The following is a 24,268-nucleotide window of genomic DNA, read 5'->3' on the forward strand; positions in this document are numbered from 1 at the left end:
TCACCCACCATGACATGGAGATACCCCCCTAGCTCTCATCCACCATGACACGGGGATACCCTCCACGACCATGGGGATGGTCCCCGGCTCTCACCCACCATGACCATGTTGATGCCCCCAGCTCTTATCCCATCCTCCTCTTCTCTAAAGCTGAGCTCAACCAGGTGTGTAGAATGCCAACCCTAGCCTCATCCTACAGCAGAAAATAGGTGTAGGAATGAGGAGGTATGGAGCCAAACATGTCATCTTCCAGCCATAGGTGTCAGTCCAGCAAGTCTTAGCCAGTCTTAAGAGTACACTTCTTTCTTCTTGAGCCTAGTTTTGGGCCTGAAATCAGGAAATTTTCCCCTTATTTTCCCCTTTTCTGATATGGTGGGAGATGGGGGCTGAGGAGGAAACCTGCCATGGGAATGCGAAAATCTCTACCTTGCAGTCAGTTCATCTGGTGGTATATCCCTGAGGCTTCCATTTCTCTTGGGTTATCTTTGCAAGGTGGTTATGCCAGAGCATCACAGGTGAGCAGTGGCAACTGTCGCCTTTCCTATGAGAGCCCCAGAGGAAAGGTGAATTTGGATGACAAGAGCCAGGGCTCTGAGGTCCTTCTCAAGTGGAGAGCCCCTCTCCAGGGACAGCCTGGGAGATGCGGGTGGAATTGTATTGTGAACAGCAGCGTTTCTCAGAAGTCCCTGGGTGTATGGGAGGGGACATCCACACACAGAGTTCCCATCTCCCAGAATAATATTACTGGAGATGTGTGGCCTCTAACATTCAGACTCAGCAGCCACTGCTCCTAGAGCCAGCGTCACCCTCTGTAGCTCACTCCAGACCTCATCTGGAACAGCCTCTTGTTCTTCAAGGAAACTAGGAAGGAATTTTCCACTTTACACAGCCCCAGATCAATAACCAAACAAGCACGTGTTGGAGAGAAGTTTATAAATAAAAAACAGGACCAAGTGCCAAGGAAAGGTCAACCAACTGTGACGTGGCAGGAAGTGGTCTGCGTCACTATGGGGTGCTGATGGGTGTGGGGGGCTCTGGGGGCTGAGGCTCCCTGAGCACATTCCATATTTTGGCAGGCCAGCCCCTCACGGCATCCCATGGTTTGCCAAGCATTTTATCTCGCTTGGTCCTCCAGGGAAAGACCGCACCTTCCCGGGCCCTTTATTTCATGTGACTGGGTCTCTCCCAGGGCCTTTCTCACGAGCCGACTCAGGGTATTTGAGGGGAGATACCAAAGGAAGTGGGTTTTGCGGCTGACTCAGTCATTATAGGAAGGTGAATGTAAAGGTAACCCAGCAATTCAACACCTACATTTCACCTCTCAGGTCCAATCTCCTCTCTCAGCCCTACCTCCAGGTCAGTCCCTGGGGATTCCCAGGGGAGCCTCTAATTCCCTCAAGCCAGGATCTTGGAAAGGAGTGATGAGGGTTTACAGCTAAGTTATACTATTAAAACACTTTGTGAATCATTAAATTATAAATTGGCCTGTGATGAGGACACACGGGCTCATTGGAAACGGACTTTGCTTTGCTTGGACTAGAATTCTGGAGCCCACCCCCAAGGACTAGGGATAGGACCCCATTGACCTCAATTTGCTCCAAGCCCAGTTGGAGAAACGGGAGAGAATTGAGGGTGGCCTTCAGCTTTCCTATAAACTGCCTTTTTGTCCCTTAGCCATTGAACTCTTAAACCTCCTTTATTATGCAAATTTGGACTTGAGACCATCAGCAGAGCTGTTACCTGCCAACCTGCTTACTTGTCAGCGGTGATGCCAGGCTGCTTTAATTATTCGTATTCTTGCTGCATTGCATCCCTATTCTTTCATTAGGAATTAGTAGAACTTTAAAAAGTTTCTTTGCATCTCGATTTCTCTCTCCAACATGGGAGTCGTCATTCCTCCTGGAGGATTTGCTAGTTTAATTAAAACAGGCTCTTTCTCCTGTTGCATTCAAGAGGAAAACGGGCATTGCTGATCTGTTTCGCGCTCTGTCCTCTCACTCGCTGCTGTTCTCTTCTCTGGGCTGGTCTCTGGAGGCTGCCTGCAGTGCTGGAGCGGGCAGGGTGGCTGCGGGCTGGCTGAGGACGCTTCGCCCTTCCTTCTGTGGAGTGCGTAGGAGACCAGGCCAGGAAACCCCCTGAGGGTAGTGGGCACCACCTCTGGCCGCTTGACTAGCCCTGGTGCAGTAAGATCTGGACCGCAATGGGTGAGTGGTCACTGGCTTGTGGTTTGGTGAGGATTTGGGGAATACCCCCACCCCATTCCGATTTGAGGGCATCTCAGCACCCTTCCTCCTCCCTTCCCAGCCACTTCCCTCCGCAGGATGGAGGGAGCCAGAGGCAGCCACAGTGCGGGGAGACGGGAGAGATGCTGAGATGTGTCCTCTCTGAAGGGTGTGCCTGTGAATTTTAGAACACGGATTCTCTAGCAATTAATTATTTATAAGTGACTGATCATACTCACAGGACATCAGTCGAGGCTGTCAGCAAAATAGAAAGCCGACCCGTCGGAAGGCAAGGTATTTTCTGGAAACCTCTGACTTACAGGAGACCAGCACTGTTGGTGAATTCTTTAACTGGAGTTGTATAAGTGAAAAAGCTTCCCTCTTTCCAATATGTGTCTCTACTTTCTTTTTATTGAAAAGTATCAAAAATGTAATAGTAGTAATGAATGATAGGAGCCATTTTTAAATGCTGTTATTCTTAAAATGTATTTTATGTCCTACCTCAGAGCAGTGGGGAGGCAATGGGAAGGCAATGGGGAGGCACAGCTTAATGGTATAGAATTTCAGCTTGAGAGGATGAAACAATTCTGGAATGGATGGTGGCGATGGCCAAACAACAGTGCGAATGTACTTAATGCCACAGAACTATACACTTAAAAATTGTTAAAATGGTAAATTTTATGTTCATATCGTTTACCGAAATAAAAAATTTAAAAAGCAAACGTTAAACAAAAAGTGGACCAATGTCAAGTCGAGGCCTCCGTAGGATGCTAAACAAATGTGTAATGTGAGGTCACCTTGGAACAAAATTCTTCAAAGACAGGAGTGGGCTCCTTAGCACCTGAAAGTCCATCGCACATTAGGCACAACCCACCGCCTGTGAATGAAGGCACAGCGCCTCCCAACCCACCCCGCTCTCCACTCCATCTGGCTCCCGCTCCCGCCCCCGACCCCACCAGCTGGTTCTGAAGGCTGATTCCCCTCCGGCCCCCACTGCCTGCTTACTAAGTCTCAATGTCAACAACCTCAGCTTCAGAGGGTTGAGCTATGTCTAATTCCCTCAGGCCAGGGTCTTGGAAAAAAGCGATGAGGGTTGACAGCTAATTTTTTATATTAAAAAACTTTGTGAATCATTAAATTACAAATTGGCCTGTGACAAGGGCACATTGGCTCATTGGAAACTGACTGTCTTGCCTGGACTAGAATTGTATCATCTGTGTGCTAACTGCATCTCTCACAGGCTGCTCAGAATTCTGGTTGACGTGTCCAAAAGGGAAAGGAAAGGAATTCTTGCTTGCTTTAGTTTGACAGATAAAGCCTCTCAAAGCATGGAAGGGTGACCAAGAGGCAGTCACGGCCACACCCGTGGGTCCCCACTGGTCTAGGTGACTTTTAACTCGCTTCTGGAAGCACAGTGCTCAGGCTGTGGTCACAGCTCTTTGCACTGGCAGAGTGAGAGAGACGCGGACACAGCAAATGACGCCTGAGCACGGGGCCCTGCGGACACTGAACAGACGTAGACAAATACTGCTATCCTTGCCAACCCTCTCCTGGTGCTAGACTGCCCTCCTGTCGTCCCCCGACAGCACAGGCTCCCATCTCAGACTCTGTGGGTGCCACATCATGGGCAAACTTCCGGGCGTGTCCACTGCCATCTCTAAAACCCTCCATGTCCTGTTCCCAGGGGGCCCTAGTGCTGTATCCACCCAGGCCTCAGTGAGTGTGCATGTGTGTCAATAAGCCCATAGGCTAAAGAGAGCCTGCTGCAGAAGCCGTGTCTTTCCCTGAAGCAGCAGCTCTGATCGAAGCAAACAAATGACAACAAGTACAACAGACCCTCTCACTAGTACGCAACTGCCAGCTTCAGAGCGGACGGCCCGGATGAAATGTGTCCTCCTCCAGCTGTGAGTCACCGCGTAATGATAGACCCTCCATCAGAGCGTGATGAACCTTGTGTCCTCCCACCCGCTCACCTGTCGTGCGGTAGCAAGGTGTGTGCTGCAGCAGCTGGACCGGAGGAGACGGCCGACACCTTCTGGGCGGCATGTGATATCTCACTGTCTTCCAAAACTTGGTCTTCACACACGGTGACTGCTCCGTGAAGTCCCCATGCCACCGGATGACCCCGTGCTTCTGCTTGATGTACTGAATTGACTCCGGCATGGCTGTGTAGTCCTCAATGTTCTCCAGCTCAATGAGAATAACCTTCATCCCGTCCTGGATGAGGGCATTGTAGACAGCGATTTGTTCTTCTGACAGGTTCTTCAACAGGCCAAAGCCCAGCGATTCAGGGACCACAATGACAATCAGTCTCCTGCACAGCTTAACATTTTCATCGATGACATTGGCCACAGCTGGAAATAAAGAAAGAAGGCTCAGAAGAGCTCACAATTAAAACAGCCCAGGTCTTCATGCTAGTGAGAATATTTGAAACAGGCTCTGAGAGGAGAAAACTGACTTTTTTTATTTTTTTAAATGAAGTCTCGCTCTGTTGCCCAGGTTGGAGTGCAGGGATGCAATCTCAGCTCACTGCAACCTCCACCTCCCAGGTTCAAGCGATTCTCCTGCCTCAGCCTCCTGAGTAGCTGGGATTATAGACACGTACCACCACGCCCAGCTGATTTTTGCATTTTTAGTAGAAACAGGGTTTTGCCACAAGTTGGTGTCGAACTCCTGACCTCAAGTGACTTGCCCACCTTGGCCTCGCGGGGTGCTGGGGTTACAGGTGTGAGCCACCGTGCCTGGCCAAAAATGGACTTCAAAATAAACATGACTTAGTCAGGAATAGATTAATACAAGTTTTGGGGTTTTTTCTTTTTTTTAACATTTGTCACCTCTTTTGTGAAGCCTCCGTGGCTTTCCCTGAAGCCAGTCATGAATCATGTTTTACATGTGGTTTCTTTGTATGTCAATTTCCCTGGCCAACAAGTATCTGATGGTGCCTAACTTTGTATCCCCAGACTGACTACCTGAAGGTCTGGTGTAGATTAGCAGATGAACACATTTTTAAAAATAGATTTTAAAAGGATAGGAAACATGTAGTTAGCTGAAATATTGCGTTAATCTTGAATTTGTGTTTTCCTTCTGTCATTATAGTTATTTAAAGGACCAGGATTTATGTGACTAATTTAGAAACCAAATAACATGCCCTGATGATTGCTTGGGAAATACTTAGGCTCTTTAAATACCCAGCTCTGCAGATGCTATTCAGTCTACAGTTGCCTCTCATAGGAAATAAGAATAGACTGGAACCTCCCTGAGGACAGGCCCTTTTTGCTTGGCTGATTTTCGTATTTCTAGTGCCTAGAATACTGTTCATCACATAGAGGGGTTTTCAGTAAATATTTGTTGAATAAGTGAGTGAATTGGCATTTACTGGTGACTAGAAAAGAACATTTATTCCAGATTTCAGTCATTTTTCTGTATAGCCTTCCAAGAAGGAGAACAAAGGGACAGGAAGGCACCATTGTGTGAGTGTCTAAAGTGTGCTGAGCTCCATGCCGGGGGCCCCTTCTCAGGTTTTCTCATTCAGTTCTCTCATCTGAGTCAGGGAAGCACCCCATCCCCATTTTACAGATGAGACAACTGAGGTTCAGAGATGTTAACTGAACTGTCCAAAGCCACCTTCCTATCAAATGGGAAAAGTGCACTAAAACTTCCATTGTATTTCGGGAAGGGAGAGGCAAGTAGGGTTGAGGTGTATAAAATCAGCTTTAAGCATGACCTGATTTACATTGTTCAAACCCATGGAAAATACCCAGCAGTTCGTCTCAGGGACATGAGGGCAAATGACCACTCGCCACCTTTCAGTCCTTTAGCCACAACGTAGCTGTGTAGTTGTAACAATGTAGTTACATCACTGGCCACCTGTTTCTGTGAATGGCTTAACCATATCCTCACTCAAAGTGAGATGCACGCTGCTGCAAGCAGGAATCCCAGACACTGCAGGGCAGGGAGGAGCCTAGAGCAGGCAGCCAGCTTGCGCCTAACCTCCTTGGCTGGGGACTAGGGGCTGGCGGGCGGGGGGCGCTGGTCATAGACTTCCTGTGGTTCCATGGGGAAGGCAGGCAGAGTCATCGCCATTAGCAAAGTGGAGGAACAGAAGGGTCGCTTTCCTTCTTTTATTTGTTATTTTTATACCTCACTTAAAACACACCTTGTCCAGGGAATTCATCTCTGCCGAATATAAACAACTTATATCCACATTGTCTCTCCAGCACCTCGGGCAGGATCTTGAACACCAGGGCGTCCACGGCATGCCTCTGGCTTTCCCTGTGGGGCTTGGGGTATAAGACGTAGGCGTCATACAGCTTCCCGTCTGAAAAGGAAACGGACACGCTCGTGGAATTGTTGCTACCGAATTCTCTCATGTTAACAAACCGGAAGCCTGAGCGGCTACCATGGTGTCCTTTGGCCTGGGTTCCATGACTTGCGAGTGCCCAGCTGGCTGGCGGTGCCAGGGGATGCCAAGCGACATCATCTCCTCTCACAAATGGACCCCTGAGGGGACGTGGTCTTATCCCCAACGCACAGGAGTGAAGCTGAGACTGGGTAGGCTGCATCACATCTGCAATCCCTAACCCTAACCCATGCCTTTCGATTCTAAGTCCACCACTCCCTGTGATGCGGCCAGAAATGAGAATTAAAGGCAGGAGACTCGTCCAGCGCAGTAGCGTATGGCTGTAATAAACGGGCTGACGCAGGACAGCTTGAGGCCAGGAATTCAAGACTACCCTCGGCAATATAACAAGACTCTCCAAAGAAAATAATTTTTAAAAAGTTAGCCAGGCATGACGGCTCATGCCTGAAATCCCAGCTACTCAGGACGCTGAAATGGGAGCTTAGGAGTTCAAGGATGTGGCCAGGCATGGTGGCTCATGCCTGTAATTCCAGCACTTTGGGAGGCCAAAGCGGGTGGATCACCTGAGGTCAGGAGTTCAAGACCGGCCTGGCCAATATGGTGAAACCCTGTCTCTACTAAAAATACAAAAAGTTAGCCAGACACGGTGGTGGACACCTGTAATCCCAGCTACTCAGGAGTCTGAGGCAGGAGAATTGCTTGAACCTGGGAGGCGGAGGTTGCAGTGAGCCGAGATCACACCACTGCACTCCAGCCTAGGGGACAAGAGCAAAACTCTGTGTCAAAAAAAAAAAAAAAGGAGTTCAAGGATGCAATGAGCTATGATCACGCCACTGCACTGCAGCCTGGTGGACAGAATAAGACCATATCTCTAAAACAAACAAAAAAAGGATCTCTAAAATAAACAAACAAAGAAGCAGGAAACTACCCATTTACCCATGTTACCCTCAGCGTGTTCCGTGTGACGGAGCACTGTCCTAACTGCACCAGGCAAAACTGGATGACTCCCTCCTGATTCAGACCCACCAGTGAATTCCATCACTACAAGCCCACAGACTCACATCTGTGAAACAAGAGAACAAGCAATTAAGCAGACTCTAGTAATCTGCAGTGCCACTGAGAGAAGTCAAACCCAATGGCGCATGTCATCGTCATCAGTATTTATTGAGAGACCTCAAAAGCAGCCTCTGCATTGGCCAGTGCAGAGATGAGCAAGACACAGACCTCACTGGGCAGACCATTCACATGCACAGAAATGACACAACACGGCGACGAGAGCCAAATGAACAGAAAAGACAGTGAGGAACAAAAATCCCCATGGTCTGAGTCCTTGAAAAAAAAAAAATTCACAATGAACATGGGACAGCTCCTGGATTTTAAAATTCTTTTATTATTATTATTTTTAGATGGAGTCTCACTCATATCTACAGGCCGGAGTGCAGTGGCGCTATCTCAGCTCACTGCAACCTCCGCCTCCCAGGTTCAAGCGATTCTCCTGCCTCAGCCTCCTGAGTGGCTGGGATTATAGGCACCCGCCACCACGCCCGGCTAATTTTTGTACTTTTAGTAGAGACGGGGTTTCACCATGTTGGCCAGGCTGGAGCTCCTGGATTTTAAAGGGTGGGAGAGTTTAGAGGAAAAAAAGTGAGGGTCTAAGAGTGGATGGTAAACAGGCTTGCAAGGGAGCAGCTTCAGAAGGGCATGGAAGGAGGAATAATTTCCTACTCAGGAATCATGTAAATCAATAAGGAGCTTCAGCAGGGCCAGAGGGCTTGAGTGGAAGAAGAGGTGAGGGTGGGCATCTCATGGGAAAATGTGATTTCGAGCTTTGGGCTGTTTAGAAACCCAGACAACCTAGAGAGGAGTGGGGTCCTTTTCTATTCCCTTTTCATGAGAGTTTATTGGATGAGTAGACTTGCAGAAACAGGTGATTTTAAGATTAATAAGGGAAAGGAAAACCTTGAAAACGTGCACAGATCTTGACAGTTTACATATCACCATTTCTCATTCCATCAGTTCTCACACCAACCACTGCTGACCTTCGGGTCCCTGCTCACCATTCTTGACCATCTCTTATGGAGAATGGTAATACACACACATGCATGCATGCACACTCGTGTGTGCACATATAGTCACACACATGCATGCACACACACGTACACACTCCTTCTCTGCCTTCCACCCCATCATGAAAGGAAGCTGTGTGAGAGTGGAGACTTTGTTGGCTCCCTGCCCTACCCTCAGCCCATGGAGCAGGACCAGGTGCAGAGGAGGCCTTCATCAGTGCTCACTGAATGTCCGAATGAAGCTTGATTTTACAGAGCTTCAAAGAGCTTATATCTATGTTGGGGACAAAGCTGAGGTCAGATTTAGCTTTTTAAGGTGGGATCACAGGGTAAGTACAAAAGGGATAACTAATTTGTGTCTTGAATTGGCAAAAACCCAACAAAGCTGAAACTCCTTATGGAATCTTGAAGGTCGCTGATCGGGACCACCACTCAAGTAAGAGGACACTTTTCTGTGTAAAATTTCATAGCACACATTTGACTTTCCAAAGCCAGAGGATTTTTTTTTTCTGTAGATAGAAAATGGAAAAAGAAACATTTCATAAGGTTCTTATGTTTCTGAACTTCTGGAGAAGGAATTAAATTTTCCCATTTAAAAATGTGATCATATTTATCCTTTGGTTTCTGATGAAGCCTGGCTGAGTTGATGCTCGGTTCACCACAGAATACAGTATTTCCTGGTCTGTTCTAAACTACAGCAGACATGCAGGCTTATTGCCACTTGTCCCAGACCCTGCCACTAGTATCCCGCTTCTCTCAATCTGTTTCTCTTTTCTTCCTACTGTTTCTGATTAAAAAACAAAAACAAACAAACAAACAAAAAACCATGTGCGCTAAGTGTATTCTGTCTTTTGCCAATGTTCCATGTTTCCTGTTTCTAAACGAGGTGTCTGAGGATATAGGTACTTGATGCTCTCCAACTTCAGGATCAGAAGACATCTGAGTAGCAAGAAAGTCTCACACCTTTTAAAAATTCAAAATGTGCGAACGTGCCCAATTTTTTGGTCATCTTATTTTTCTTTCTGTCTGACTAAGCTTTTGAGTAGAAATAGAACTTGCTGATGTTCTCAAAATGTAGTGAGTTTTCATCACTTTCAAATGACTAATTCATAATTTACTGGCCAATATATTAAGAGCAAAAGATCAAGTTGTAGTCTTTTGCTTTTTGCATCAGGCCACTGGTTTTGAAGAGCCTTGCCAGGCAACAGCACCTCAACATTTCCTGGCTGCGCTTCTCATGACCAACTGTGTAGGACATGGTTCTTGTCTCAAATTATGTGTAAGGAAGCTGAGACCAGCAAGACGGCGCGATCTCTCCAAAGTCTCCCAGCTGGTGAGTGCATAGCCTTGATGTAAACCCAGGTCCACCATTCCTTTTGCTGTGACTAAAATGAGAAACGGGAGCAGGAAATTTCACAAAACTTATCCCTGATTAGTCCTGTGCAACTGTGTCAGTCTGAATTTTCCAAAAGTAGCCCCAGCAATATTTCCAGTCCCACGTGTTCTTCCAGAACTTTGCCACACCTTCACAAAGACGCAGAGTCTCTTTCTACTTTCTTAAAATTGTTACGTCCTTCTTGGCTCTTGGCAAAAAAATATATAAAAGCTCATTCACATAAATTATTATTTATGAAATATTGTCTAAAGATTATTCAATTCCCTACTTTCTCTTAATATGATATTGCTAAATTTTAGGCCGGCTCAAACCAGAACAGTGGAAAACTCAGATTCAATCTGGCCTCCATGCACATGCTTTTACTGAACTGCAGGACGTTTGGTGGGTGTAGCCCCAATACGCATAGAAAACACTAGAAGAAAAGTCACACAAAACATGCTATGACATGGGAAAGTTGTTGCAGTCAAGCTTCCCTACACCACGCCCTTTTGAAATGAGGATTCCCTGTCGGAAAAGAAAAAAATCTGCCTTTGGAAATTAGTCTCAGAAAAAGCCATGTTCTCTCATGAAAATTGGAAAGGTTGTTGTGAACAGCACACAACGGATCTTGTCGCTGCCTTTGCTTTAGCTTGAAAAGCAAATTCACCTTTAATAATTGTCAAAGGTGTTATTAACTCTACCTTGTCTCCTTGGTTTCCCTTTGATCACTCCAACTGTTTGTCTTGTCTTCGTTTTAACCACTCTATCCTACATGCACATTCTCCAAAGACCTATCTGGAGTAAGGTGAGGCATTTTCAAATCTCTCTAAGAGATCTGTGCACAGACCCTTCCGTCCTTGTACACACACGTACCCCTGCCAAGAGAATTTTTAAAGCTCCAGTGGCTTGCTAGGGAAGACACAGAACTTGCTGACTTCAGCCAGGGCTGTCAATGGCTTCTCCTAAAACGGTGAGTCATGCACACCTAATTATTAATTGAGTGATACAGCTTAGCTAACCCAGTCAGGGTAAATGACTTATCCTACGAAGGACATTATTTCTCTCTTCCTCATTTTCATCCATTAATTGGCACTTCCTGATTTAACTCAGAAAATATCCTCAAGGGGAACAAGGACATAAACAGGATCTGGGACTCATCTCAGAATCTCATCAGTAGCTTAAAGCCAACACACAGAGATACTACGGGCAGTTCTCGTAGATGGAACTGTAGAGAATTTCATGACAAAATGCACACATAGTTTTCTGAATTAAGCAAAATAAAAATAAAGAAAAAAAAGGACCCCTGGCTGCCTGTGGGCCTCCATCGCCAAATCCTCTGCCCACTGGTGGAAAATCTGGACTACATCCCAGTCTCGGCAGAGGGCAGGGCTGCCTAACTCTGCCATCTGCCCAGCCCCCGCTACTCGGTGTGAGTCACTATTCCTGTTTTCTCTTCCTGCTAAACTCGACCTCACTAGCAGCTTCCCCACACACTCTGCACAACACTCATAAGTCACAGCTGTAATCACGCTCCTGGGAGTCGCAATGACTCAGTGAGAGAGTCACTGAGTCAGTGAGAGAGAGAGAGAGACAGCGAGAGAGATACGCCACAGGGCCTGAGCTGCCAGGAAGAATACGTAAAGTGACGCAGGCTTCTGTGAGTCAAAAAGTAGAAAGCGGCTGAACCACTCACACCTGTGTCAGAAAACAATTAAGTGGTGGGGGACTGAACTGTCTTCTTCTCAAAGATGCAAGCAGGAGAGCAGTCATGGGTGTGCTTAGACAGGGCAGCCTCTGCAGATGCCAGAGCCAAAACCAGATGCCAGAGCCAAACCCCACCATGCCCAGTCGGACTATCCACAGTGCTAGGAGTACTTCAGGTTGCACTGGACACTTAAGGTTCAGATGACTTTTGTCATTAAAAGGAGTTTATTGCTTTCTCCATTGCTCGGGGTTGCTAATTTTGAATGCTGAAATTTAATTTGGAAAAAATCCAAGTTAGGACATCTATGTTTTATCAGACACGTGGACAACAACTGCGCTGTGTATTTTATGTGCAAAGCAGGTGCTTGATGGTAGTGACCTCTTTTATGTTTTAGCTGCCCATACAACATTCTCGGACACCCAGTTTCCCTCCCTTTCCCGCTCCTGTCACTCAGGCCTCTGGACTTCAAAGGTATAAATTCGTGCATCTCCACACAGGTCAGCTGCACTGGGCTTCTTTGGGCTTATATTAATTTTTTCATCTAATTAGGGGACACTAGAGCAGATTTATTACTTTGTCAAGGACTTAATAGATTGTATCTGTTCTGAGACAAAACAAAAAAAAAAAAGTAGCGTAAAGAGTCACAAGCACCATGGTGGGGAATGCCAGGCTCTCAGAGAGTGAGGATCACACTGAGGCATTTCTGTGCCAAACAGCGCTGGCAGGACATAGGCCCACAGACCAAAACCCACAGCCGTGGTGTTGGGGATTTGTCTTGACCTCCGGACAGGCAACAGAGGCCGCCCTGTGCCCCAGGCCCCAGCTGAATGCTTCTGTGTGCTTCAGCTCAGTTATCCCCACTGTCAAAAAGCAGGATTTCATCACTTTCCCTTTCTTTTTTCCTTCCTCCTTCTTATTTCCCTTCCTCCCTTCTCCTCCCTCTCTCTCCCCTGCTTTCTTTCGTTTCTTTTCTACAAACCTCCGTTCTTCCTTCCGTTTTCCCTCCCTCCCTCTCTCCTTCCTTTCCTTCCTCCTTCTCTCTCTTTCTTTCCTCCCTCCCTGTCTCCTTCCTTCCTTCCTCTATTCCTTTCTATAGCTGAGAAATAGAAGAAAGTTGAAAATCCAAGTTTACATAGGGAGTAAGTGGAGAAGTTGTATTCAAACTTGGTTCGCGCTCTCTCCATATCTGAGAGTTGAAGACTTAAATCCCTGCAGGCACCAAGTACAGGGCCTAGAGAGAGCTCCAACTGCAGGCAGCTCATCCCTCTCCGTGACACATATTCTGCAAAAGCACCCACTGTGCTGAGCACACATCATGGATTGAGAGCACTTTGCACTCGGAGAAACTTTCCTGCAGCGGGCAGAGGATGGACGTGGAAACCTTTGTAGCATGGTTGCAGCGGGACTCAGAAGATGGTCTCCTCCCGCAGCTTAGCGAATATTTCCTCAATCACTACGAGCCTGCAAACCTTATCCGACCAAATGATGCTGGTGATTAGGGACAAATCATTTCTCTACAGCACAGGCAGTTCCAAGGAGATTCCTTTCCCGAAATTTGCCAGCAACATAGTAAAATATGACAAAGTATATTTGAAATCGTTGTATACGTATAAGAGGATGCCAATTTTGAGGCATTTTTCAGTGATTACACACACTTACCTTCTATGGTCTCTGTAGAACGGAAGGCACTTCGATACCAAAGAACAATGTCGATCTTAAAAATGTTGTATATGTACACAACAGACACAGCCACAGCCAAAAAGGCAATAAGCCCTCCTATCAAGTAAGCTCGAAAATCTGGTGCTACAAATGACAGCAAAAAAATAAAATAATTATAATTATAATAATGATACAAAGAGTCCATTATACACTTCACTAATACAGATCACACTATGAATGCCAAATGGAAAGGTTTTGGACGTCAGTGAGGGCACTGTTTAAACATTTCTTTAAAGTCAAAAGAGTGGTGTGGGAGCAGAATAATCTGATCTGGACCACGATTATTAGGAAACAACTCAGCTCCTGGGAACCTATGAGAGTAAAAGTCTGCAGAGCCCTAGTTTCCGGTGGTAGACGCAGGATGGACCCAACTGCACGAAGACTGCTTTCAAAACACCCATGTCCAGGTTCTGCTGAGTCAACACAAGACTGTCCAGAGGTGGCGCCTAAGTATGTTCATGGGGTACCTTCTCCAGCTGGTTCTGCTGCCCGTTCTTGATTACAATCCTATTGTAACTGCTTTCCCAGCCATTCAAAGTTGAACAGCTGGACATCCATCATCCTTAAAGAGCCAACAGTGGTCCCCTCTGGAACCAGCGTGGCTGGCTCCACAAGACAGGCTAAGAGCCAAACCTCTACCTCATCCCCTCTGTGCCATCGATTTCCAGACTGGGTGCCTGTGCGAGAGACACAGTCTCAGAAAGAATGTTTACACCCTACCCTGCTTCATGCGTACACTGCAGAGCAATTATGAGCCTAAGTGGTGGGCAGGAGATGGCCAAGGAGCAGAACCTGCTCCTCTGGAACCTCAAGTCCCTGAAAACATGCTCCTACACATTCAAGAAAAGGAACAGCATGACTTCTGTCTCACCACAGCCCAAACCCATACCACCAAAGAAGACCCTTTGGGAAGGAAAGAACTAGAAAAGGGGAAGAGGGAGACAGGAAGAAAAGTCCTCCCCATTCTTAAAACCCACCTCACACACCACTTCCTTCTTCAGCCCCTTCCTCATCCTCCAGTCCTCACTGGATGGTGGGGTGGGCAGAGGAGAGGAGGAAGAGGGGGGTTCTTTTTTTCTGAGCCCCTAGAGCACTTTAGTTTTTAAAAAAGTTTACAGGTACATAATAGTTGCACGTATTTATAGGGTATGTGTAATATTTTGACACAAGCACACAATGTGTAATGACCAAATCAGGGTAAGTGGGATAACCATCTCCTCAAACATTCATCTTTTCTTTGTGCTGGGAATATTCCAAATCCATTCCTCTAGTTATACTGAATTATACAGTAAATTATTGTTATCTATAGTCATTTTGTTGTGCTACCAAACACTATATATCATTCCTACTATCAAAATGTATTTTTTTTACCCATTAATCAACCTCTCTTTATCCCCCTTCGCCACTCCTCTTCCCAGCCTCTGGTAACCGCCATTCTTCTCTCTACCTTCACGAGATTAATTTTTTTAGATCTCACATATGAGTAAAAATATACAATATGTGTCTTTCTGTGCCTGGTTTATTTCACTTAACATAATGGCCTCCAGTTCCATCCGCTTTGCTGCAAATAACAGAATTTCATTCTCTTTTATGGCTGAATAATATTCCATTGTGCATCTGTGACAGAATTTCTTTATCCATTCCTCCACTGATGGACACTTAGGCTGATTCTACATCTTGGCTATTGTAAACAGTGCTGCAATAAACATGGGAGTGCACATATCTCTTTAACATGCTAATGTCCTTTCTTTGGGGTATATAACCAGCAGTGGGATTGCTGGATCATATGGTAGTTGTATTGTTTGTTTTTTGAGGAACCACTATGTTTTCCACAGTGGCTATAAAATAAACATTAAAGAGCTTATTGTCACCTGCCTTAGACCACACCATGTCGTAAACATCTTGAGGCCCAAGATTTCCCATTTACTATTGCACATCTTTAAATACATGGCACAATAACTAGGAACAAATTTGTGCCAAAAAAAAGTTAATTCATTGAGTAAGTCCCAGTGCAGCCAGAATAGATGCACGGCACTACACACCGGTGCCTGAGCTAATCCTGGGCACTTGTGAGAACCTCTCACTTCAATCATGAGACAGATCCTTCCTGCTTCCCCATCCTCTACCCCTCTTTGCCCTTTCCCAGCTCTCATTAGAATTCCTTCTAGGGGCAATTGCCACCTCTCTCTTTGGGATGACTTGTGTCTGGGAATATTTAGTGTCTGTTTCAGAGATCTTGGTGTTGTTAACCGTCCTAATAAGAAGACCACACCCACTATACTAATGAGGCTCAGAAAGCCTCTGGCACATAGACAGGAGTGATGCTCTAAAATTCTCGGGCTTTTCACTCACTGCCTTCAGGAGTGTTGATGCCCTCTGCTCTATAAACGAGCTAAAAGAGAATGAAATTGGAAACAGGTCATTAATGAATACATTCAGAAGGACTCAGGGCTTTGAAACGCTATATCAGTGATACACTGATTAGCCCCCCACACCGAAGAAAATAAAACATACTATATAACTCTCTTAATATAAAACTCAAAAATAGGCAAAAATAAATTGTGTTATTAGGACTGCCAGCATAGACAGAAAATCAAAGAAATGACTTTTCCTAAAAGTTGGGAGGATGATTGTCAAGAGGGAAGGATCAAGAAGAACATCCAGGGGTTTTTCAGGCAATGCATTTTTCTCAATCCAGGTGGTAGTTTCATGAGTATTTGCTATACAATGACTTGTTATGTGATGCAGATATTCTGTGTTCCTTTACCATATATGTGCATGTGTTAGAGCATGTATAATAAATACGTTATATTCCACAATAAAAAAGTATAAAAGAAAATCCCAGCTGATTCTTACAACAGCCGTGGAAGGAAGTCGCTATTCTCATTTCCCAGATGAGGAGACACGGGCACAGAAAGGTTGAGTGACAAAGCTGTCCTCACAGAGCTCCTAAGTGAACAAGATAGGATCTGAGCCTGAAAACCTGACCTTTAAGTCTAGGGCAGGAGTCACCTACCATCCAGCTTGTTAGTGGGAATGGGCAGGAGGGTAAGAACCCACAGAACTTGGCAAGTCATTGGGTGCTGGCACGAGGGAGGGTAAGGGAAAACATCAAAATGACCCCAGATTTTGAGCCTGAACAATGTGGAAGATACAGGGGTTCCATTCACAAACATAAGAAAAACAGAACCAGGAGGTTGGAGAGTTTAAACACGCTTTCTGACATCAGCCAGTTTAAACATGCTTTCTGACATCAGCAGTCCCTTATGCAGTTGGAAATGCAGAGCTGTCACAGGGGAAAACAGTATACAGCTGGATATATGGAACATATTTGCACCTGCCCAAGAATGACAGTTGATGCCATAAAGGGGAAAAAGATTTCAGGGACGAGGACACAGAAAGAAAAGCAGCACAGATGATGAACCTCATAGAGGTACCAGAGAGAGAGAGATGGCAAATGTAAGACTGACTGGGGGAAAGTGATGGAAAAGGATGCTTTACGACAAGGAGAAGTCAGTAAGAAGAGAAAAAATGGGCAGTGGTGACAGATGAGCCCAAGGGTCCTTCCACATGACGCAACCCAAGAAGGATTCCCCATGCCATGAGGATGAGGAGAGGGTGCTGTGTTCATTCAGTTAAGGCAGCTGAGGCCAGAACGACACTGGCCTTCAGGACACAGAAGTGAGGCAGAGAACGTGCACACCCAGAGCTGCTGCTGTGCACAGATCTCTATTCGTCACAATTCTAAGAGAGGTCACGGGCACTTAGGAGGCCAGGATCTTGGCAGGGGCAAAGGCATAATTGCTAACTCCATACAGCAAACACTGTGTTTTCTGTTAGGTGTTTTCTGTGAGGTGGGGCTTCAGCGTGATGTGTGCAAGCATAGGTTTAACTGATCATTGAAGGACAGCAGCAAATTCAAGTCCTCTCTCTTGCATGTAGCTAGCCACACACACACATACACACACACACACACACACACATACACTAATGATATTAACAGAATCAAGAAGAACCACTGTCTTGGTAAACCACACAGAATTTTGCAAGGTATTTCATACACTTCTGATATGTTATGAATTTAAAGTTGTTCTCAAGATTCTGGCTTCACCCTCCACTAACTGTACACTGGCTTTAAAACTTCCAGTGGATAATCAATTAGTTCTGTACGGTGCTCAGAGTGCAGTTTGTATACATACATTGAGTTGGAAGCCCTCCTGCTTAAATACCAGAATTCAGCCTCTACAGATAATTTTACAAAGTGACGTAGTAAAAATATACATAGGCATTTTGGCTTTATATCAAATTATAAACATTTGGCAATCACACTTAATAAAGAAAAGCTTTTGTTTTCTTTCTGTTTTGATGTATAAATCTCGATGTATTGAAAATATGGCACTTTCAAAATATACTGCAATAAAATCACAGCCTCACTCCAACAACATTATGAGCCGTTGCATGAACTTTTCTCTAGATTTCATACTGAGTTTGTCCCTTTAATATCATCCTCATGCCTCACTCTGAGCATTTAGAGTCACTCCTCCTTCAGATGTGTTTCCTGGCCATCGTTTTGAACACTCTGAACAGTGTGTAACCCACTGGAGTATTACCTGGGAGCTGTAACATAATGTATGCTGCGGACACTCCGGCATGGCACATGAAAGGAAGGCCATAGTCTTCCATTTTCACTTCCAAGAAGGTGATGTTTACTGTGTACAAATTATGTTCCCGAAAAGAGGCATGGGTTCTATAAAGAAAAGAGCCAGTCATTAATACATGAGTCGTATTTACCTAACATATTTTATAGTCTGTTTTCTGGAGATTAAGGGTTTTCTTGGAGAACACTTTGGACCACCATGTTATCCTCAGAATACTTTGCTGACTGGCCCAGTGAGGTATGTACATTGTGTATTTCCAAATTTGCATTTTCTTCTGCATTGACAAGGAAGTATGGTTCTATAAGCTACAGACACCATTCTCAGCCCCAAAGGCCCTTCCCCTATTCCTTTCCACGTATCCTAACTCATCCACACTGCAAGGCCCAACACAAGCTCTCCTGCCCTCTGACTTCATTAGTTTTATTTACACCACTCCATTTAAACACCATAACTTGAGTTTATACCCATTCGATTAGCTAATGATTATGCACTGTCTTCCCTCAGAGCCCTTGTTGGTGCTTGTTTAGTATAGTAAAGAACTATACTACTATTTCTTTCTTCTACTGTTGCAGTATACACATTTGTGTCACTTCCAGTGTTTCCCTGGTATGCCCAGGGCGTTAAGCTTTGAAGGCCTATGGATCATGATATAACTGAATGGAGATGGTACTAATTTTAAGTAGTAGCTGAGAGAAATGGATCTTACTGCTCTCAGGGATACTTGGTATTTTACCATATCTCCCTAACTATGTGGTAGGTGGGATTGATAACATGAATCACTGAGAGGCAAAAACAAGAGGAGAAGGCAATAGTGACACCAGATTCACTTAGATGGAGAAATCCTTGCTAGCTTTTACAGAAGTCAAAAAAGCAAAATACCTACTCCACCCCTTCTCTGATTCGTTTGGATTCACTATAGTAATCATCCACCAAAGTGTTATTGACTCTCCAGCATCGTAGATTTGTGTTGTCCTTCGTGTCTGTTATATTACAGTCCACTATCAGGGTGGTACCTAAAAAATCAATATTATCAATATTCAATGAAAATTCTGCAAACTTTCAAATTTGTTAACACCTGGATAATGAGTGCATCTTGCTCTCAAGCCTCAAATACCTTTTGGTTACCAGAAATACCCCCATAGGCTAATGTTAATCTATTTTTTTCTTTCCCTGGAGAGAGACCATGAGGGACAAGTGGCCTTCCAGGACATCCATTGTAAAGGAATACATATACATTACCAAACATCATCAGGTACACAAATGTTATTTCTACTCGTAGGAACACTAGCAAAGAACTTGACAGTTCACAAAGTATTTTATGCATTTTCTCCTTCATTCTTTGTATCTTCAAAACAATCTTACAAGGCAGGAAAAGGGGAGGTGCAATTATCCTCATGTTAAGGATGCAAAAGCTGAAGCTCAGACAGATGGAGTGACTTGCCCAAATTAATCAGAGGAAGAAATGAGAGATGAACTCTAGATTTCTAACATCAAATCCAGTGATATTTCTACTTCAACAAATGTAACCCCCACCCTTTCCCTCTCTTTCCCTTATCTTGCCTCTACACACATTCACAAATTTCATCAATTTATAGTCTCAGTGGATTTTGTCCCGTGAGCCTAGTAAATTCTAACATTCAAGGAGTGTTCTTTATTCTAAATGATATTTTTTTAAAAAGTGTGTGAAATATAACACACATATACCAAAGAGTATAGAACAGAAATGCAAAGATAATGAACTATCACAAAGCAAATATCTATAACACTTTCACCTCATGAAGAAAAGAGGATATTGTCCAAATCTCAGAAGCAATGTCTTTTGTCCATTTTTTAATCAAATTATTTGTTGTTCTGTTTTTTGGGTTTTTTTGTTTGTTTGTTGTTCAGCTGGGTTCCTTATATATTCTGGATATTAGCCCCTTGTCAGATGCATAGTTTACAAATATTTTCTCCCATTCTGTAGATTGTGTTTTCACTCTGTTGATTGTTTATTTTATTGTGCATTAGCTTTTTGATTTGATGTAATCCCATTTGTCTATTTTTACTCTCGTTGTCTGTGCTTTTGAGGTCTTATCCAAAACATCCCTGTCCAGTCCAATGTCATGAGCACTTCCTTTATGTTTTCTTCTGGTAGTTTCATAGTTTCAGGTCTTATATTTAAGTCTTTAATCCATTTCAAGTTGAGTTTTGAATATGTTAAAAGATAGGGGTCTAGTTTCATTCTTCTGCATGTGGATATCCAATTTTCCTATCACCATTTATTGAAGAGACTCTTACTTGTTCAATGTGTGTTCCTGGCGCTTTTGTCAAATATCAGTTGTCTGTTGATTTGTGGATTTATTTCTGGACTCTCTATTCTGTTCCACTGATCTATGTGTCTGTTTTCACACTAACATCACGCTGTTTCGATTACTATAGCTTTTTAGCATATTTTGAAGTCAGATAGTGTGATACCTCCAGCTTTGTCTTTGGTTTGGGGCCTTTTGGTCTTTTCCTCAAGATTGCTTTGGCCATTCAGGATGCTTTGTGGTCCTATATGAATTTTAGGACTGTTCCTTCTCTTTCTGTCAAAATAACGTCATTGGTATTTTAATAGGGATTGCCCTGAATCTGTAAGTTGCATTCAGCAGGATGGACATTTGAACTATATTAATTCTTCCAATTCATGAGCAAAGGATGATATATTCAGTGCCGAATGAAAATAAAAACTGCTGTCCAAGAATACTATACCCAGTAAAGCTATCCTTCAGAAATGTAAGAAAAATAAAGTCCCTTCCAGACAAGCAAAAACTAAGGGAATTCACTGCTACTAGACCAGCCTTACAAGAAATTCCTAAGGAAATGCTGCAACTGAAAGTGAAAGGGTGATAATTACTATCATAAAAACATGTGAAAACTAACTAGTAGAGGTAAATTCAAAACTGAATTCGGAATATCTCAATTCTGTAATGGTGCTATGTAAATCTTTCAACCCTCTAGTAATAAGTTTAAAGGTCAAAATGGTCAAAAATAACTACAGACACAATTGGTTATTAAAGAACACACAACGTATAATGATGTGAATTAAGGCAACAAAAGTATAAACTGTTAGGAGGAGGATAAAAGTCTAGAGTATTTTTATGTGACCAAAGTTAAATTGTAATCAGCTTAAAATAGTCTATTATAACTATAAAAGTCTTTATATTAGCCTCATGGTAGCCACAATGATAGAAATTGCAGCAGATACACAAATAAAAAGAGAAAGGAATCAAAACTTAGGACTACAGAAAACCACCAAACCACAAAAGTAAACAAGAGAGGAAGAAAGAAACAAAGGATCTGGAAAACAACCAGAATACAATTAACAAAATGTCAGGAGTCCTGTTCTTACCGATCAATAATAACCTTGAATGTAAATGGATTAAATTCTCTAATTCAAAGATATACAGTGGCAAACTGGATTAAAAGAAAAAAACAAGAACCTACTATGTGCTGCCCAAAAGAGACTCACTTTACTCACAGACTCACAGTAGGTCCAGTAAGGATACATATACACAGAAAGCGAAGACATGAAAAAAAGATATTCCATGCAAATGGAAAACAAAAGCAAGCAGGAATAGCTGCACTTACATCAGAAAAAAATAGACTTTAAGTTAAAAATTATAAGAAGAGACAAAGAAGGTCATTATATAATGATCACTAGATTGTTGAATTCCATTGTTGAATTCTCAATTGCATTTATTTCATTCATTGAATTCTTTTTTTTTTTTTTTTTTTGAGGCGGAGTCTTGCTCTGTCGCCCGGACTGGAGTGCAGTGGCCCGATCTCAGCTCACTGCAAGCTCCGCCTCCTGGGTTTACGCCATTCTCCTGCCTCAGCCTCCCGAGTAGCTGGCACTACAGGCGCCCGCCACCTCGCCCGGCTAGTTTTTTTTTGTATTTTTAGTAGAGACGGAGTTTCACCGTGTTAGCCAGGATGGTCTTGATCTCCTGACCTCGTGATCCACCCATCTCGGCCTCCCAAAGTGCTGGGATTACAGGCTTGAGCCACCGCGCCCGGCCAACATTGAATTCTTAAACTCAGACTTCTCTTGGGTTCTTTTTTACAATGTATATCTCTGTTGAATTTCTTATTCAGAAAGGTAAGAAAAATAAAGTCCCTTCCAGACAAGCAAAAACTAAGGGAATTCATTGCTACTAGACAAGCCTTACAAGAAATCCCTAAGGAATTTTTTTTCATAAATTGTTTTTCTGATTTCATTAAATTATTTGCTTGTATTCTCTTGTATTTAGCTGGGTTTCCTTAAGATCATTATTTTGGATTCCTTTTCAGGCATTTAGTAAATCTTATTTTCTTTGAGGTTTGTTACTGGAGAATTATTGTGCTCCTTTGAGGTGTCATGTTTCCTGTTTTTTAATGTTTCTTGTGTCCCTATGTTGATAGCTGCACATCTGATGCAACAGTCACCTCTTCTAATTTTATGAAGTAGCTTTCTTAGAGAAAGACTTTTTCTGTAGATGCATCCCAGCATGTCAGTTGGATAGCGTATGTTGGCTTTGGTTCTAGACAGAGACAGAAGTGCAGTCTTCATGCAGTGTCTTCAGCTACAATCCACATCTGCAATATCTTTGAGTGTTTCAGTGGCCTAGGCTGCAGGAGTTTGTACTGGCAGTGGCATGGCTTTGCAGGATGCTGGGCTACCAGGTTGGTTCTCAGGCCAAGGGTGTGTGTGCACACACAGTAGGTCCAGTCGAAAAGGGGTGTGGTCTTGCCAGGGGCAGGGCTACTGAGCTGGTTCTCAGGCTGAGGGTGAGTACATACACCCTCATGGGTATGAGGGTGAGCACAGTAGATCTGCTGGTTAGGGGAAGCTTCCCCGGTTGTGCAGGACTGCCTGTCCATACAGGAAGTAGGGCACCATGTGCCTTTGGGCACAGTAATTTCACAGGGCCCATACTCTAAGTAACCAGGATTGTGACGTTGTAGCCACCTGTATGAACATGGTGGAATAATGGGAAAGCCTTGGGGATGGAGAGATGCAGGGGCTACTGGCCCCCAGAACAGGACTCACTCTAGCAGTAGCTATAATTTCAAGATAGCGCCATGACATAGCTCGTGGGTCATAGGGAATAGGGTGTGCACAAGGTAGTTCCCTGCACTGGAGCAATGTAGCCATGAGAACTCCAGGCTGCTCCCCAAACTGGGCTCAGGGCCTGTGAGGACTGCAGGTTTCTTCTGTAGCAAGAACTGCAGGTGTCTGTGGCAATAATGAAGGTTGCAAGGGCCTTCTGCTTACCTTTTCTGTGCAAGGAGAAGTTTCTCTTGGCTCCAAATCAATCTTGGTAGGGGAAACAGAGTGACAGAGAAAGAGTGATTTCCTCCCCTCTCTATGCTGCCATCCTGGGTTTCCGTGCTCCGCATTGATTCCATCATTTCTATGCTGTACTCTAGCGCCCTCCTTCAGACACACTAGTCAAAATGTAGCTATTTATTTTATATTTTGGCCCTTTTGTAGGGGAATTAGTGCTAGGAACCCCTAGTCAGCAATTTTGTTGACATACTAATAATCTCTATCTTTATATTTTAATACTTACAAGGAAATGACTCTCTTTTTTCTTCTATTCAATTTTTTTCTTGGCTCTTTCCAGCATTTTTGACAGAAATTTTAGAAAAGTTTTGACAGGTTTTAGGATACTCAGTAATTTAATTGGTATTATATTAAACTTGTATGTTAATTGAGGAGAAATAACATTTTTAATACTGAGTGTTTCTATTTAGGAACATTTTTTGAAATTTCACTAAAACACATATTATTTTATGTTCCACCTATAAAATGATAAAATGTTGCATTTCTAATCATGTAGGCAACTCTTTCTAATTTCTTGTTCAGTTGTTCCTTAGTATTCTGTTTCTTGCATTGTAATTGTGAATGCTGTTTTCCCTGGTTACATAACATATGCTATTCCAGGCATGTAAAAATGCTATTAGCTTTGAATGTTTATCTTGTATTAAAATAACATTAATAAGCAAATGCTAGTCATTTTTTTACTTAATTTTCTTAAAATTTCTAAGTAGAAGCCAATAGATCATGTTTTAAAAATTATGTTTGTCTTCCTCCCTCCAAGACTTCCCAAACTCCTTCTCTTGCCTTTTAATTGTCTAAATACATTGGCTAGAATTTCCA

At 43.7% G+C, this 24,268-nt stretch overlaps 1 protein-coding gene across 4 annotated transcripts in view; it reads right to left on the reverse strand.

Moving 5' to 3' along the window:
- Positions 1-916: 916 nt before the first annotated feature.
- Positions 917-24,268, reverse strand: part of IL1RL2 (interleukin 1 receptor like 2) — a 50,859-nt gene continuing 27,507 nt past the window's right edge. For 3 of the 4 annotated variants that reach the window (XM_033175613.1, XM_033175615.1, XM_033175614.1), the window contains 5 exons: positions 18,989-19,118; positions 18,058-18,194; positions 13,388-13,531; positions 6,379-6,540; positions 917-4,576 (listed from right to left, as the gene is read on the reverse strand). In XM_033175613.1, coding sequence (XP_033031504.1) covers positions 4,086-4,576; positions 6,379-6,540; positions 13,388-13,531; positions 18,058-18,194; positions 18,989-19,118 — 1,064 coding nt within the window. In that variant the 3' untranslated portion in view covers positions 917-4,085. The remainder of the gene's footprint in view (positions 4,577-6,378; positions 6,541-13,387; positions 13,532-18,057; positions 18,195-18,988; positions 19,119-24,268) is intronic. The other variant, XM_033175616.1, reaches the window with a different exon arrangement.

This window comes from Trachypithecus francoisi, unplaced genomic scaffold, assembly GCF_009764315.1.
Source record: "Trachypithecus francoisi isolate TF-2019V2 unplaced genomic scaffold, Tfra_2.0 Lachesis_group17, whole genome shotgun sequence".
NCBI lineage: Eukaryota > Metazoa > Chordata > Mammalia > Primates > Cercopithecidae > Trachypithecus > Trachypithecus francoisi.